The sequence below is a fragment of the Dreissena polymorpha genome, chromosome 1 (assembly GCF_020536995.1).
Source record: "Dreissena polymorpha isolate Duluth1 chromosome 1, UMN_Dpol_1.0, whole genome shotgun sequence".
Taxonomy (NCBI): Eukaryota; Metazoa; Mollusca; class Bivalvia; order Myida; family Dreissenidae; genus Dreissena; species Dreissena polymorpha.
Window position 1 is genome coordinate 122,190,365 of NC_068355.1, and position 17,569 is coordinate 122,207,933.

Sequence of the window (17,569 nt, forward strand, 5' to 3'; positions counted from 1 at the left end):
ACAAACACATAAATGCGGTTTTACTTTGTGTACAGGGGGGGGGGGGGGGGAGATGTTGTGGGAGGAAAATAACATTCATTAACTATTTCTCATAATTGTATGAAGGTTTCACAAAAACTCCACTTGTAATTATCAAGGTGAAGATTAGTTTCAAAGTAGTAATTAACAACTATACTGCAACTAAAAGGGAGGAATCTGAATGGAGGACCTTACAGTCCTGTTTTGAATCAGTTGGCTAAATAATGTTGTCATAAGGGTAAACAAAAAAGAAACGAACACTAAAATTTTATCTATTTATTGTAAAAGATTTCAACATGCATGTATAAAAGAAGAACAATGCCTAAATTGTAAATTGTAAATACCTATTCACTTAAACAAGAACAAATGTCTCTCTCTTAATAAGTAGAATATGATATTCACGATTTATTTTTTGTCGAGATAATTAAATTTACACGAGATAAATTATTTTACAAGTTTGAATGACTGTACTGCAATTTATTTATTAAATTTCATTCTTAACTTTTACTTCCAAAACAAATGAAATGTTCCTGATAGAATGCTGGCTATCAATACTAATACTTTTGAGTGAAAAAGTAAACTGGCAAGCACATAGTAATTGAAATGTACTAATTACATTAGCTTATACATTTATTATACATATGTTTTAAATGTACATCAACAAAACTGTAAGTATATATTTATAGCCAACAAAGCAGGGCATGCATATTCAGATCCCTCATATGAAGCTGCAATCTGTATGCATTTATGTGAGTAATAAGAATATTTGACAAAAAACAGTATATATGCCCTAAGTATATATATTAGGCTCATATAGAAATACTTATTTTTTTCCAAAGCTTATCATCAACATATTTATTTACATGCTGCAGCAACAATACTTTTAAGTGAAGGAATTTTGAAATAAGACAGAAGTCTGCAATCACTGGTTAGTATATATCGTACAAAACATTGAAGTAAAAAGAAAAAAACTTGAAGTATGGGATATTCACTTTTTTATCATCGCACCATTTGAGCTATATATGAGCTTGAACTGAATAAACAAGAAATGAAATCAGAAATTTCAGATTACGTCCAGAATTGGCAAACAATTTCAACAGAACAAAACTAAATTAGAGTCTGTGCATGTACTGTATCACCATACGAATCAAATAAGCAAAATCGATTTCCATCATTTAAAAGCATAAACAAAAGATCATATAAGAATAATATATACACATAATGCTTAATTGCTTTAGCCGTAGAACAATAGGTAGGTACGGCTGAACAGATTAAGGAATAAATATGTGTGACTTAAATCATATAAACAAATGACTTGCAATTGGTTTGACAAGGAATTACACATGACCGAATATAAGACTTGTAGCAATATACATTGTTAATCTTATAAGTCTTTAAAATGTTCACAAGTTTTATGTTAACAAGAGAAATGTACAAAATCTAACTGTAAGCGCATTAAGTTTTGTTGAGCTAATACACATAATGCTTAATTGCTTTGGCTATACAACAATAGGTAGGTATGGATGAATGATTTAGGAGTAAAAATGTGTGACTCAAATCATATAAACAACTGACCTGCAATTGGTTTGACAAGGAATGGCAGTATATTAGACTTGTAGCAAAACACATTGTTAATCTTTTAAGTCTTTGAAATGTTCACAATGTTTATGTTAACAAGAGAAATGAACAAAAGCTAACTGTATGCGCACTAAATTGTGTTGACCTAAAAAATAAAAATAAAACAAATTGATGAGTGGCAATGAAATATTGCACATGACATATACTAATTACACTTCAGAAAAAACCCTCACTAGCAATGTATTGTAATTATTTAATAAGATTATTTTAATGGCGAAATAGTGAATGTTCTAAAAACAATAAGACTGGAAGGAAATATTTACATAGCAAAACGATTACATCATAAATATGGTACACTAACTTTAGGACAAGAATATAGTTCATACAAAATTGAGTATTGCAAATAAAAAGCATATGTTTTTACTTTCTATTTTAAGATAATTAGCATATTTTAATTCCAAAAGTAAACCACTAAAAGGTTGTAAAGGTAGCACATTTAATGAGCATTCATTTTAATTAAAATGAGGTATTTGGACATGAAGAACACGCAAAAAACAACCAGACTGAAATATTTACACTTTGTAGATGTAGAGAACTTTCATGTCAACTACAATGTTATGACGCTCACGACTTCTGAGCTCTTGGAGACCAACTGCAGGTTAATTGGTCCAGTTGCAGAGGCAATCTCGATGTCAGGCATGAGCAGTCCATCCTCCTCTAATGCCTGCTGGAGAAGTTCGGCAGGCATGTTTATGATTTCCCCGGTCTCACACAAACATTCTGCCACTCCGTCGCTCACACCAATTGCCTCCACAGAGACAATCGATTGTACAAGGGTAGCATCCGTTTTCTATATAAATAGGAATGAAAATAAACAACTCTTTTTTGTAAATTGTTATTTCTTGAGTTTATAGATAAACTTTGATTTATTGAAAAATTCTAATCATCAACTTGTTTGTTCCAATAGAAAAGTAGTTTTTTTAACACTTTAACAGTGCGTTTTTAAAACATTATCAATTTAAACAATCATTTGGAATATTTGACTTGATTTGGGAAAATAGATACTAGAACTTTTTAGCATGAGGAATATGACTCAATAGAAGTATTTAACATCAGCCAAAGATAACCCTTTACACATTTTAACCAGTAAAAAGTTATTGTTTTTTGCAATAGGTGAGTTGTCCCAATGGAAAAATATACACAAATTTAACTTTCTGTTGCACCAGAAAGAGAGAAACCTAAGTGTACAATGCGGCCCTTTAGTTTGGCGAGAAACACATTTCCAAAACAATGCACAGAGCAAATATAGAAGACAATAATGGACATTATATCTCGTCTTTACAAAAAGGCTTAAGAGATATAGCATTATTTAGAGTTTTATTATACAATTTTTGAAGTGGCCGCAAATGGTTGAAAAAGGCCAAAGTACTTTAGTTGATAGTGCGCGTCTATCCAGAGCCACATAAGAAATTAAAATGAAGGAATTAAATAAAGAAATTTCAGTAATAGACACTAAGAATATAGTGTTTGGCAAAAAAGATGCATAACGTGACAAGCATTGAAACCAGAAATAGCAAAACTAGATGACCTTCATGCATCAGTAAGAGCATAAATTATTCCGGTCATGTAATTAAATGCCAAGCTTGCCGACATGCAACGATGATCCGATAATTATACCGCTTACTTATGCAGAAAGGTTACTTAATGCAAATGAATAAATGCGAAAACTTGAGAAAAATTCTCACTTGGATTTTGGACCTCGTAGTTGTGGAGAGTGACAGGACATTTTTGTAACTGTTGACGATCAGATCGGTGATCGTCACGTGGTCACCAGGCCTTACGTCTGATTGTACTGCATCACGCCAAAGAGTGACCTGCGTCTTTGAACTGTCATCCTGGACAGTGATGGTCTTTATGGGGACCATTCCAGCCTGTACCGGCACCTCTCTCGGTTCGTCTTCCTGTTCATATGAATTTTATTGAGTACATCAAATACTGCATAAATAGTAAGTGTCCAATAAGGAAGATGTGTGTACAAGCGTTAGTTAGTTATGACCAGCTTTTGGTTTTGGTGGGCAACAACGTATCAATGTTGAATGCAATGAAAAAAGGTCAGAAACAATTTTGTGAAAAGGGAGGTTAAAAAATTATCAGGGCAAAAATCTGAGCCACTATGTGTACAGACATGTAAACATTGTATGCATGTATAATTTGTCAATTCAAATGACATAAATAATGAAGATTTTAGAGATTTGTGGGAAATGCAGCTATTATATCTACCATGATGTTCAGATAATAAACATACAAACTCTTTTAGTCATACAGAAATTAAAAAGATTCATTAAAATATATCAATTTTAATGATTTTTATGCACACCTGAGTGACTTTCCCACTGATGGAGACACGTTTCTTGGCAGGTGAAGTCAGTGCTGTCAGTATTTAAACTATCTCCACCGGTGGTGGATTGAGGAGCCTCTCACCATCCTGCACATGTGGTGGAGGAACCTGTAGAGGTGCCGACATGAGCACCTTTGACGCGCTCGTCAATATCAGCACTCTTCCCTCATCCTCGGTTCTGCGAATGGTGTTACGCACAATCAAAGTGTTGCCCACCTATAAATGGTGTAAACGTGTTATTTTAATCAAAAAACGGTGCATTTTGATGCAAGTTAATGATGACCCATTAAAAATTAACGTCAGTGTTGATAAGGCTGCTGGTCTTAAACACTTTTATTTCAATACCATGTATACAACTTTTGAGTCTATTGTTATTTTGTCGCATAAAACTACGATGTTTTTTAAATTTTACAAAAATGTATCATATATCTATGAAACTTGAAATTGTAACAATCCATAGTTACAAACCATTAAACTTAGGTTACAACATTGTTTTTATTTGAACACAACACAGATTGTTAAAAATAAGATTTTCACTACAAATTACCTGCACATTGCAAAACTTTGCTGCGTCATAGCAGATCCCTTTTGCAGTGGTGTTGCCGTCACTCATGGCAAAGAGCATCACTCTCTTCTCTTCCCCATCCTTCCAGTATACTTCTGCTAGCTTCACTGCAACAATCTTGACCTTTAAGGCCAGACTGTATGGCCCAGTGCCTTGTTCAGCGAATGCCGCATCGATACTAGTCATCTGTAATGATAAAACATAAATGATATTTTAGCAATATTACATTTCAAATAATTCAACATGAGATTTCAATAAATGAATCAGATAACATCAATTACAAATCATCATGATAATAAATCTTGACCATCACCACGCTAAAATCCCATTCAAGGCATTACACAACAACCCACCAATAGCAGTGCATATGTCATATTAAACCACAACGTTAACTTGTTCTGTAGTGCTATGTTACGTTTACAAAGCATACCATGAATTATCGTCAGTTATCAGCAGGTCAATGAAAAAAATGAATGTACTCACATTTTAAGTTCGTTCTTCTGCAACAATGAGGAACTTGCTTGAGATGCTGACTGTTCTGCTCAACGAAATCGAATGTTTTGACAGTCGGTGCGCGATCAAGCGTGAGGAGTAAAAAGTGTATCATTGAGCAGCCAATAAACAACTATATTAGCTATTTTGAACTCAATATAATTAATAAATTATAAATACAAAAATCATTTTCATAAAACAACCGTCTTGAAAATAAATCGATTGTACAAACTTTATAATTTTATGCTATCGTTTCGATGAACTATTTTTTGCCGAGAACATTTTTTGATCACGTGACGAAAAATAGACGCTAAAACACCCGCGAAAAAGTACCACGTGACGAAAAAGGACGCTAAACACAAATACCATGCGACATACGACTTTTATAATGCAAGAATATACCCTCCGAAAGCCTTTGAAGCCGGGGCCTTGTGATTGCAATTACGTAAAGAATTGACATCTAACTAAAGTAAGCAAAGGAAACGCAGCACTTAGTTGACCCTTTCCTTCTATGTGCGAACGCAGGTTGAATGTAAAGCGTGCTGTTCACGATCGTAACTCACTACGTGAGCGTGCCCGTCGCTTGGTTTGAGTCAAACAAAGAATGAACCACAGCATAATTATAATATTTATTGGTATTAAACAGCATTGTATTAAATTATCAAGCAAACCACATTAAAACTTGAGCTACGCTGGTCGAAAGACCATAAGACCCATTTTCACATGACGCAGCTATGAAAGTGTGATTCCAATGTGTTTGGAAAGAAAACTGCATGTTAATCAAATATTAACATGCGATGTACTAGTATTTCGATGATGAAAACATAAACTCATAATAAGCCATGTGAGGACACATTATGTTATTCACTCCCATATATAATATATATAATATATATAATATATATAATATTTATCTACTTAAACTAATGTAGATCTAGATCTATGGTTTGCCTATTATAACACACATTATAATGCGGTAAATATGCGACAAACAAGTAAAAAACACAATAGTTTAACTTTTGTTTTGAATAAAATTATTTAGAAACCAAAATTCCAAACCTTATTTCAAAAACAGCAAGACTACATTTAAAAAAAATTAATTCTTGTTGTATTTAATTGTTTTTTAATATTCAGTTTTAGCGATTATGAAGCATTTTTCATGTTGTCTATCGTATCCCTGTAGTTACTGTTGAACTCATGTTCAACGTGTTATTAATTGAGACCTGTGAATATAAACAAGCGTAACATTATACTATTGCGTTATTATCACCCGTGCAATTGGACTCACCCTCTTTATCGGCAGCCTCAGATTTATGAATGAACTGAGCAAAAATACTACGTCACAAAGACGCAGCAGAAAGTGAACTATTTTAATCATTCATAAACAATCTCTTCCGCGACACGTAAAATACAATCATTGTTTATTGCTTCTTTTCTATATAAGCTCCGTTCGAAACTATAACATTTAACATGATATTCATATAATGTTTCCATTTGTGAATGAATATAGTTGGATAACTCAAACCTGTTGCATATATTATACAACTCTTTCTCGCGCGGATACGGCGTGTGTGGCGTAAGTAGGCTCTCCGTAGATAAGGCGTACCACCTTAAATTTTGAGCAACGACCTTAGCTGGTCGTTAAGCGACCAAATAAAAATCAAATTAAATTAATAAGACGTCATCGTTTCACATTTGGAACATTCAGTTTTCATCGGGAACTCTTTTAAAATGCAAGAGATCTCCAGAGCACATAATAATAATTAAAAAATCAAAGTACTGACAGTACTGGTGTGACGATGCTTTTGAAGAGGACGGATATAAAAGCATCAATTTAGGTTTATCTACATCACCATAATTTTGTATGTGGGTACGAACATTTTGGCTACGAAAAAAATGGGTACGAAAATTTTGGGTAAAAATATTATGCCAAAAAAAATTGGGAATAAAAAAATGGTTACGAAAAAAAATTGGGTTCGAACAAAAAATTGGGTACGAAAAAAAATTTGGGTACGAAAAGGATATTTGGGTACGAAAAACAAATTGGGTACGAAAAAAATTGGGTACGCAATTTTTATTTTTTTTTTGGGGGGGGGGGGGGGTACGGGGAAGTAGTACCCGTGAAGAACTTGACCCATTCAGCGAAACTGGGAGGCGGGTTACAGTCTCGATCAAATATAACAAGAAATATCTTGAAAAAAAATTTCGACGTGTATTTTCTGTACCACTTATCTTAAAAAACTTTATGTTACAATAAAATGTTTGTGGGTTATAACATTACGTTATGTAGCAGATATATTCAAAACTTGACATGCTCTTTAATTACACCATGCTCTTAAATTTTACATGTATATCATACCAAACTTTATATTTTGTTGTTTCCTTTGCTAAGTTAATGATGTTATGTGTACGGACGTGATTTCACATGCCCATGTGAATGAACATATAATTTTTCTCTTTTGATTATTGTTCTTTCTCTTATTCAATAAGCTTAGGCATGTTTGTTCGTTAAGTACGGCAATAATTTCATGATGATTCCCGAAAGTAGGTATGAGCACATAGTCGAATACGACTTGAATACGTGAGTTCGCCCATGAACACATGGTAAGGTTAACTAAATCTCCGCGATATGACCTAATATGTGTTTAAAGCAGAAAACCAGAGACGTAAATAACATGTTATCTACGTCTCTGAGAAAACAATATCGAACAAACGAATGAATTATCAAACATAGTATGTGCACTGATGTGGCTCTTTAATTTCTGTTTGAAAAGTTTATGAAATATGCAAAATGAGAGAGCACGCATAAGAGCGAGTTTCATATATGCCGCACGGCTATTATGCTGTTTTATACCATACTCGCTTTAACGTTTACAAATGTCAGTTTCGAAATTTTTCGTTTTCTTTACATTCTTGATCGCGTTAAACGTTAATTATACACGTTTTTATTCGCAATTTATTCACAGAATCACGACAAATGTCAAATACAATACAGAAATGCATAATTGTTTCATTGATCTATAAACATATAATGGATTGAATATAACTGATTTAAAATTAACGTTTTCAAACGTTTATTAAATCTTTTTTCCCAGAATATGCTTTCCTATTTATAGCTGAGCTTCATTTACCATTATCAATGATAATCAGCGAGGTATGCCGATTAGGAAAATCGAGCTATCTCAATCGGACTGGCTCATCTTTTACATAGGTCGCTATTGTGAAGAATTTTTCATGGTATGGTAACTTAGACGAGCTGCTTTGCAGCATCGTCAAAAACAGTAATTGGTTTCATGTTGCTTTCATGGAAAGGATTGATGAGAACATTATTATTATCTGGCATTTTTAGTGGCGATTTTAATAATAGTAGGCATAATTATATTTTATTATTCTGGATAAGACCATTACTTGTATTGATCTGGGCTCGAATTTAACTTTTTTTTCTACTTGTAAAACATTGCGAGCAGCTTTAATACCAACTCGCAAAATCAAAAACATTCTCGCAAATTTTAGTTTGATATTAAGTTCTTTTTTCCATATTGTCAATGTTTTCATAGAAGGTATTAATTTCCGTTATTTTTTCTAACTTTACGGTAAACTTTGCTTTATCTTTCGTATTGTTATTTCCATCTGTGGGCAAAGAGAAAATAGTTATTCTTCACTTCGGCTCCATGTCTGTTCAAGTTCAATGAACACGTGTGAATAGTCGACTAGTTTATAGTATACCAGTCTACACAATAAGTATACCAGTCTACATACAAAGTGCGCTTCCGCATACGGGTATTTGGGCGTTCTATAAATTGACCTGCGGTTTAGCGATCACGACGTCGAGCGCATTTAGCAATATTTTTTTTCACTATTTGTTTTACTCGCAAAAAAATTCTAGTGGCTTAAAACTTAACTCGCAATCAGTATTTTTCACTTGCATTTTACGTGTGTGCGAGTGTTAATTTCGAGCCCTGTTGATGATTGTGATTATAGTGCAAACGTGCCCTTGTTACTGGCCTCTCGTACCATTGAATAAATATAAATGAAGTAAATAATTATTTTATGCGCAAAAACCTCAAACTTACGGCCATGCATTCGAGTCAGTAACATACTTCAATGTTACATTTGTTTGCAGAACACTTTCAACACATTATCGCGTATCTTGATTGACCGACATCTAACGATGCAGGGGTTTTTCCAACAAATTGCATGACATATATGAGCATGTATGGATGGTTTGATGACTTTGTCTTTTATTCACGTGTTTGATGGAATATGCCTCCGTGAGATTTGCACAATTAGGGATATCCTTTTTTGTAATTGATATTATTGGCCGAATGATATTGCAGTATGTTGTTTACGCTCGTCTGTTATGACTTAGGTATTCTCCATTTGCATAGAACTACCATCACCCGTAACAGTCAAATCGTCTTTTCTGTAGACACAGCATCTAAAGCTGATAAGATATAGGTCAGCTGTGAATATTCCAGGTTTTAGCCATACATAATTCAACAGCATATGCATTCGAGGCAGTGAAATAACAGCATGGAGCTCTTGTTCGGTATATTTTTCAATATTGGTCAAAATAATTACACTGTATTTTAACCCTTTACCAAGTAGATATGAATTTTGACGCATTTGTAGTCCCTCAAAAAGTTAAATTTAAAGACCTTTTTACTAGATTTACGTTTTAAAGGCTTCATTGCAAAGCCCTAAATACTGATGAGAAGCAAACAACATAATACCTGAACAGAATGCGAGTTACTCACAGGCCTGTCTGGTTGTATGCTGGTTGCAAAAGCCATTTTCACTTCGCTTCTTATGGGGGAAAGAGTTAATCACTTTAAAACCTAGCTCTAAATTCCCGATACTAACGTCACTATTGTGCTAAAATTATGTACGTAGTATTCGGATTACGCGTCACGTTCTGGCTTTCATGTTTTATTATTTGTATACAAAGATAACAAAAGATAAAGATCATTGAAGACGCCTGTTTGACTTCTGAAGTGGTATGTGTTATGTTTGGCTAGCCCTCAAACCGTTTAAAAAACCACATGCTCATCAATGACCGTTCAGATTTTATTCTTAAGGTCGGTTTTCTGTTGTTAAGGTGACGGACAAGAACGGTTTCTTTTTTAATTTCTTTACTGATAGAGTTTCTTAATCTTACATTTTCTGAAGACTCCGCTATTGGACCTAATTTTGGCGATAACGATTCCTTTTTGTTATCTGTCGTTAGTTTATCCATCTAAGCTTCACATATTATGCGGAGAAAAACTGATGAATTCAAGTCTAACTTTTATATTTACAAGTTCACCGGAGGTTCAATGTAAAAAAAAATCGCGATTGATATACTTACATGGTAGGTATACTCATAAGAAACTTTTGTCTGCACGTTTTCTGAGTTTCAAAACACTTGTGTTTACCTTTATTATTTAATGTTGTTTTTTGCAAAACAAACAGACAACTGTTAACGTTGAGAATGCACATAAATATTTGTTGTGAATATAGCTCCGTGGGCCTTGGAATTCGTTGTTCCGTTATGTGGCATGGTTCAATTGCACTTATATACACGCTATTTTGCACATAGACGTAACGTCGTTTTAATGACGTTCTGATGCATATCTACGCATTTGGCGGACGCCAAAAGATCAACAACTTGTTGGGCATGATATTATTTTATTTATTTTTAGACTGTACATTTTACAGTTTGATGCATCATTAACAATTCCATTATTAATGATAAAAATGGATAAAATAAAAATCTATTAACAGTAAAACAACCTCGGTTTTGTCAGGAAGTAATTGGCCAAGAGTACTCGCTACTATTCCGTATATTTATAAAAGTTATTTTTTCGGCGATGTAAACAGCATGCAAGATACATCAGTAAATAAAACAAATAATGGTATTTACTTCTGTTATAAATATTATTATTATTATTATATTGTACACCGATAGCTGTGGGGAAATACATGGGATTGAAGTTGCGAGTTTTCATTTTCTATGCAGCTCGCGGGACTGCTTTCATTTAAATATTTTAGTTAAAATGGTAGTTTTCCATCTTCGTTCAATCATTGTTACACGTCAGTAAATCGTACAACGTGTCTATGAAACAATATTTAAAGTATTTTTAACAGGATCATCAGAAAGACAAATATTTACTGCGTTCATTTCCAAAACGGATGTATAATACATTTTATTCACGCCGTGTTTCCAAGTATTTCCGAGTTTAGTTAAAACAATGGACAGCATTGAACGTACTTCATTTCAAAATACAAAATCTTAAGAATGACTGATAGAAAACAATAAACAATTCCCTTTGTATAGTGACAGCATGTACACATCTAATTATAGACCGGCGGCCTGGCGCATGCGTAAATATTGACACGCCATCAAATTTGACAGCTTCGCAGGAGTTCGAGGGAGGTAACTATTGGGTCAAAAAATAAAGATGTGGAAATTAATGGTGTTAAACTTGTTTTTGTTAATTACACGTGGGTATAATTGTTAAGCTAAGTAAGTAGCATACTCATTAATTAGATTAATTAGATACTGACGATGGCGCACTAATTTAGAAAAGTGCGCAATTTTCACAAACGAACACCGGATCTGCAAATATCTTTCCATTTTAAATATACAACATTATCATTGACATATGATATACATAAAAATTTATAGAACTAGGTTAGAGGCTGCCACGCCTCCCATCACAAAGTTCAGTTAATAAAAATAGGTACGATTATTTGAGTCGTGTTCTGAGAAAACTGGGCTTAATGCATGTGCGTAAAGTGTCGTCCCAGATTAGCCTGTGAAGTCCGACTAAACATTATTTTCGGTAAGGAGGGACTTCCTTGAAACTAAAAATACCATAAAAGCGGAAAGTGTCGTACGTTATAAGCCTGTGAGGAATGCACATGCTAATCTGGGATGACACTTTACGCACATGAATTAAACCCAGTTTTCTCAGAACGCGACTCATTTAATAAACCGACAGTACAGCTTGTAATCTCATACACGACTTTACTGACGTGGCAGTGTAGAAAATATGCACAATGTTACAATTTAATATTATTCCATTGGCCGATTATATCAATGTAAATACACCTGTCGTACATCTGTGCTATGCACATACTACAGTAACAGGACTGCCGTCTGATCATTAGTTGGTTTGAGTTTCCTTGTACAGATCGTATGCTGTGAACCTTCCGGTTGTCCTTGACCGCTCGAACTTTGCCACTGCTACGATTTCTGTCAATATCGTCTTTTGCTGCATAAAAAAATATTTGTTTTAATGTTACTTTGTCATGTCTAGATTAAAAAAAGACGATTCTGGATATTTAAAAGATGTGCTAAAGAAATGATGGAAGTCCTTTGCTGTATGGATGGTGCACTCGCGTCTTATGGTTGACTTGTTGGCTTTGGTTTTTACATGGGAACCAGCCGCGTCTTGCTCGCCTTTACCGTGACTTGTTTCGAAGTAATTCCTCTGACAAAGGATACCAAAACCTTCATAACTATTTTTTTATATCGTTCATGCAGAACCTTGATTTATATTGTGCACTGCACCCGTCACTAAATTCGTGAATAAAATCTATTTGATATTCTAGATCATGTTTTAAATAATTGATGATTGTTTTACGGACGTGATGTACCGAGTCTCTGTCGTGAGTATTTTCCTCAAAAATGCAGAATATGTATTCTTTTATTATATTGTTATCGTTCAAACGATCATGACTGGTTTTATGCCTGTATAAAATAGTTACATGTATAGCAATTTCATTTCTCCCGAAATACTCGGACTGAATTTCATCCTGCATTTCACATGTGAAGTCCTCGGCAAAGTCGTGTATCATCACAATCTGATTATTTGGTAAGTGTGACGTGATGTTTTTCAATTGTTCTTTTTGCCAGGTAGCTTGGAATTGATGTATAGGAAACTCTTGTTATATATCCTTGAAATATGACCAGAATTCAAAGCGAGTGGTATTGACGGACATCATTCTTAGTTTCTTAATTTCTCTACCCTGTCTGTCATTTCTACCTGCACCTATGCTTTCATATTTTTGCCATGTTAAAGTGTCAGTGTAGCTCAATTCTGCAGCATATAATTTCAGTAAATGCACTCCACACGTTACACAATTTATATTTAAACACTCAATTTTGTGCAACTGTTCCTCGTGGTCTCCTACACCGATAGTAGGACACAATGTCTCTTGTAATAAATCATCCAGTGTATTCCAAACGGTGTATTCTTCTGCTAAATTGTATTCTTCTATAATTCTTTTTCGCATCAATTTTGCGCTTTTAAACAACCTGTTCACTTCTACATGTTTACGACAAAGACATGTAATGCGATCTTGTTTCGTGGCTGATTTAATAAAATACGGCTTACATGACTCGAAACTTCTCTGGCCTATTTTGACATCCAGGTTCTTTTTCATGAACTGCTTATAAACATTGAATTGAGTCGTATTAAGAGCATGTTTGACATTTGCTGCATATTTATTTTTCGAAATTCTCCGCCAAACAACTTTCTTCTTATCGTTAACTGGCTGGCTGTTTTCAATCCAAAACTGTCTTGCCTTCTCTTTAAGTTCTTCGGAGAGTTTATCCTTTCTTGGTTTTCGTGCTATCCATTTTGTATTCATGTCATGTTCATGTACAATTTGTTTGTTTCTGTTTAGGCACTTATTAATTGTCCTCCTATCCAATTTAGTGTATTTAGAGAGGGCAGATTTTAACTTTCACTTTCAATTGTATTTCCTACAATGAAACTCGCCGCCTGTTTAGCGCTGACCCTTTTCTCGGTGGGCGATGTTTTATCAATTGCCGACGAAATTGACGACGATACATCTGCTAAAAGAGCGCATGCCACTTTATTTCTTGTTTTGTTTTCGCTTGGTTGTACAACTTGTTTGAATTCCAGACATCTTCTTGTTGTTTTAGAAACCGGACTTGATGAATCAATTAGTGATTGCAAGATTGCTGCACGCCTCTGTGGTGAGAAGGGGGTTATTGTATCTTTAAGTGTTTTTAAAGCCCTACATTTCTGCATCCGGTTTTGAAATGGAGTTTGATTTGTTAGAGATTCGCTAGAAATGTTTGTGTCTGCATTTATTTCTCTCTTTCTCTGTCTGTAGCGTTTCATACGTTCCTTTGCGAGAAACCTATCGCGTTCACGTTTTCTTTCATTTGATTTGTTTCTATGTTTCTGAACTCTTGACCTATTAATAGCCCTTTTCTTTTCGCGATACCATTCTCGCCTTTCTGAACTACTTAGCGATGGAGGAGGTTTTTCCGATACCTGGAAATAAAAAAGCATACATAAACTTTCTATTTATTACGGAATCCGGATAGTGTCATCTATAATCTCGCCCTTCTTTCATCAAGGGCGACACTCGAAGCGATACACGATATTTCGCGCGACAGTCGCGGCGACGCACGATATTTGCGCGACAGTCGCGGCGATGCACCATATTTTGCGCGACAGTCGCGGCGACGCACGATATATTTAACACTGTATATCGCCCTTGTGTATGTAGCCCAAACGGCGATATATCGTGTTAAATATATTGTGCGTCGCCGCGAATGTCGCGCAAAATATCGTGCGTCACCGCGACTGTCGCGCAAAATATCGTGCGTCGTCGCGACTGTCGCTTACAATATCGTGCGTCGCCGGGACTGTCGCGTAAAATATCGTGTATCGCTTCGTGTGTCGTGTCTCGCGTTCAAAGGGCGACGCACGAAACACGAAGCGACGTACGATATTTTGCGCGACAGTCGCGGCGACGCACGATATTGTATTATTCAAATATCGCCCATATTATCCGAATCTCGTGTATTGCGGTCTAATTTCACGCGATATTTGTACTGTTCAAATATCGCTGTAATAATATCGCCTGTCGACTGTCGCGTTTTCAAAAAGTTGGATTGCGACAGTCGCCCTTTTATATGTGATATATCGTCCTTTGAACACGACCGTCGCACTTTACGAGCGCGACCGTCGCCATTTATGAACGCGACCGTCGCCCTTTTATATGCGAGATAGTTCGTATAACTCAGGTTAATCGTTTGAGAGCAAATAGAGAGAGATTTCATTTCGATTATTTAGTACACATATATTTTTGTTAATGTGATAATTTCTGCATCAATAATAACAAAATAGTTTGAATGTTTTCAACTGTTTAACATTTTTTAAATATGTACTCCATCTGAGTTTCGCATGATTTTTTTACAATATTTTTTTACTGCCGGACAAAGCTTTCTGCTGAAACATGGCGGACATACGCGTGTGCTTCGCCCATATTCGAACCAGGGTCTCTACATTAGACGGCGCTAAGTGCGCTAACCACTGATCTGCGGAGGCATACTATAGCTATAGTTACATGTGCTCTATGTCAGGAATTCACGTGATTAAGGCCCTAGTGCATTTGTTTGACCTTTTATACTAATTACCATGCAGAACAATGTACAATGCCTTGCTTGGGTGAGGTAAATTAACTTTATGAAATAAATAACTAGTCTTAAGTCTACATTAAACGCACATAAAAAAGTTTTAACCTTTAGTGTTTGAGGACCGAATAGCATTGAACGCATGTACGTGTATTATGCAATCATTAGTTATAGGTTGCTTATAACAAGGAACTTACCAGCGATGAACTATTCATTTTCGACTTTCAATCTTCTACCGCTTCATTGATTTGTACTCGGGGAAAATGTGTTAACTTGTACCCATGTGCCTGTAAATATAAAAAATTAAAATGATCTTTTCTAGATAACGTCTTTTTATTTAAAACGTTACACCCTTCAATCGGACATTTTACGCCGCCATGGCCGTGTATGTAATTTTTCTAAAGTATGCTGCTTCCGCATAATTATATTTAAAGAATATAAAATTGGTGTCTCCAGAAAACAGACTTAATGCACTTTTAGTTAATTGTAAACATGAAAAATGAAATTTAATTATTAATAAAATATAATGGAGAAACGGTGCTATGAAACCCACAATTTACGTCACTTTTTTCTTTCTGTTTGTAATTTTTTTAAATTCTGCTGTGCGCGTTAATTTCAAGTATTGATTATAAATAAATACACGTTTGCATTTGTTATTCCATGCACTTTTACATAGTATAAGATTTGCTAATTTTTTCAGTTTCAACAAGAATGACAGGTAAAAACACTTACCCGGATGATGAACGTAACATCGGTATCAGCGTTTATTTTGTTGTTGTTTACGCTGTATGAAAACGGAAATGACGTCAAAAAAGAGAACGTTGAAATTGGCGGCAAATTTTAAAGTTGTCTGTTATTTTTTTGCGATGAAAGAACGTCAAATTTGACAAAATTATCGTCTAAAACACAAGGGCCACCGTAGTATTTTGTTACGCGTGACGTTGCATTTGTTTCATATTTTGACATAAGAATATGGTTTAATTATATCATTTTTAGGATAGAAATAACATTGAAACATCTAAAAATGTTCACAATTGAAATGTTAGGACAATAAAATTGGTAAAATTGGTTTCTGCTGGTTACCGATAATTTCAATGAGTTTTATTTTAGCAAGTACACTAAAAGTCGCGATTGTGCAAAATAGCGTGCGACGTATAAATATTAAATACATATTAGCAAAGTTGCTGAATTTCGCTGTTGTTTTGTCTATATTTATAATGAATTAACTAGTGAATTCATGTACGTTATCTATGAAATGGACGAAGACAATTCTAATTAAAATTTATTTAAGAAAAAAAAAACGAAATTTTTACCAGGAAAGAATATTCATTGTCAACAGATTGAAAACGTTATACTACAAAATAAATTATGTTATCCAGCTACTATATCAAACTATTACAAGCATAACTTGTCTGGTGATAATTATAAACCGTCTTTGTATGTTTGTTTTTGTTTAACACGTTTATTCCGGATCAATAAATCAGGAGCCGTATTCAGCAATAATAAACTCAAATTTGAACTCAAACTCAGACTTTGACTCAGACTTAGACTTACTAAAGACGGACTCAGGATTCGTATTCACGAACGCGTTTGGAAATAGACTTCAATAAGAATATGTGTTTTCTGTGACGTTACGACTAAGCGAACTCTCTAGTAGAGAAAACTCACCAAATAGTGTCAAAAATAGTAGCAGACTTTTTTTCGCTTATGGGAGGAGAAGTTATATTACGGATCAATGTATATATTTTTGTTGTCAGAATATCTTGCAAAGTGGTAATTTTTTGTGTAAATTATTGTAAATAACTACTGCATTTGTGCCTATTACATTTACTACAACATTTATTGTCAATAATGCAAAGTTAATTCTTTTAATTAATAACTGATCACAGGGATTGGGCAATAATAAAATATCACAGGGACTGGGCAAATACGCGAACCGGTGAAACTTTCTGGTTTTGTATAAAAACAAAACTTCTTTGTTCCACTATCATAGCAACCACCTAGTTACTAATAAAGGCGCTAAAGAGCGCGAAGCGCGACACGTATTATTAAATGTAATAATGAGTCTTGATAAAGG

The 17,569-nt window shown here is 34.5% G+C and overlaps 1 protein-coding gene and 1 long non-coding RNA gene across 2 annotated transcripts; both read right to left on the reverse strand.

Moving 5' to 3' along the window:
- Positions 1–2,203: 2,203 nt before the first annotated feature.
- Positions 2,204–4,745, reverse strand: LOC127847850 (uncharacterized). Its single transcript, XM_052380089.1, has 4 exons — positions 4,542–4,745; positions 4,052–4,210; positions 3,342–3,557; positions 2,204–2,446 (listed from the first exon to the last, which is right to left on the reverse strand). Exons 1-4 carry the CDS (start codon positions 4,743–4,745, stop codon positions 2,204–2,206), a joined length of 822 nt encoding a protein of 273 aa, XP_052236049.1.
- A 5,962-nt stretch (positions 4,746–10,707) lies between these two features.
- LOC127848095 (uncharacterized) lies at positions 10,708–16,279 on the reverse strand. The gene is made up of 3 exons (XR_008034350.1): positions 16,225–16,279; positions 15,690–15,779; positions 10,708–14,344 (listed from the first exon to the last, which is right to left on the reverse strand). It is a non-coding gene; the product is annotated as an uncharacterized LOC127848095 (long non-coding RNA).
- Between the last annotated feature and the right edge of the window lie 1,290 nt (positions 16,280–17,569).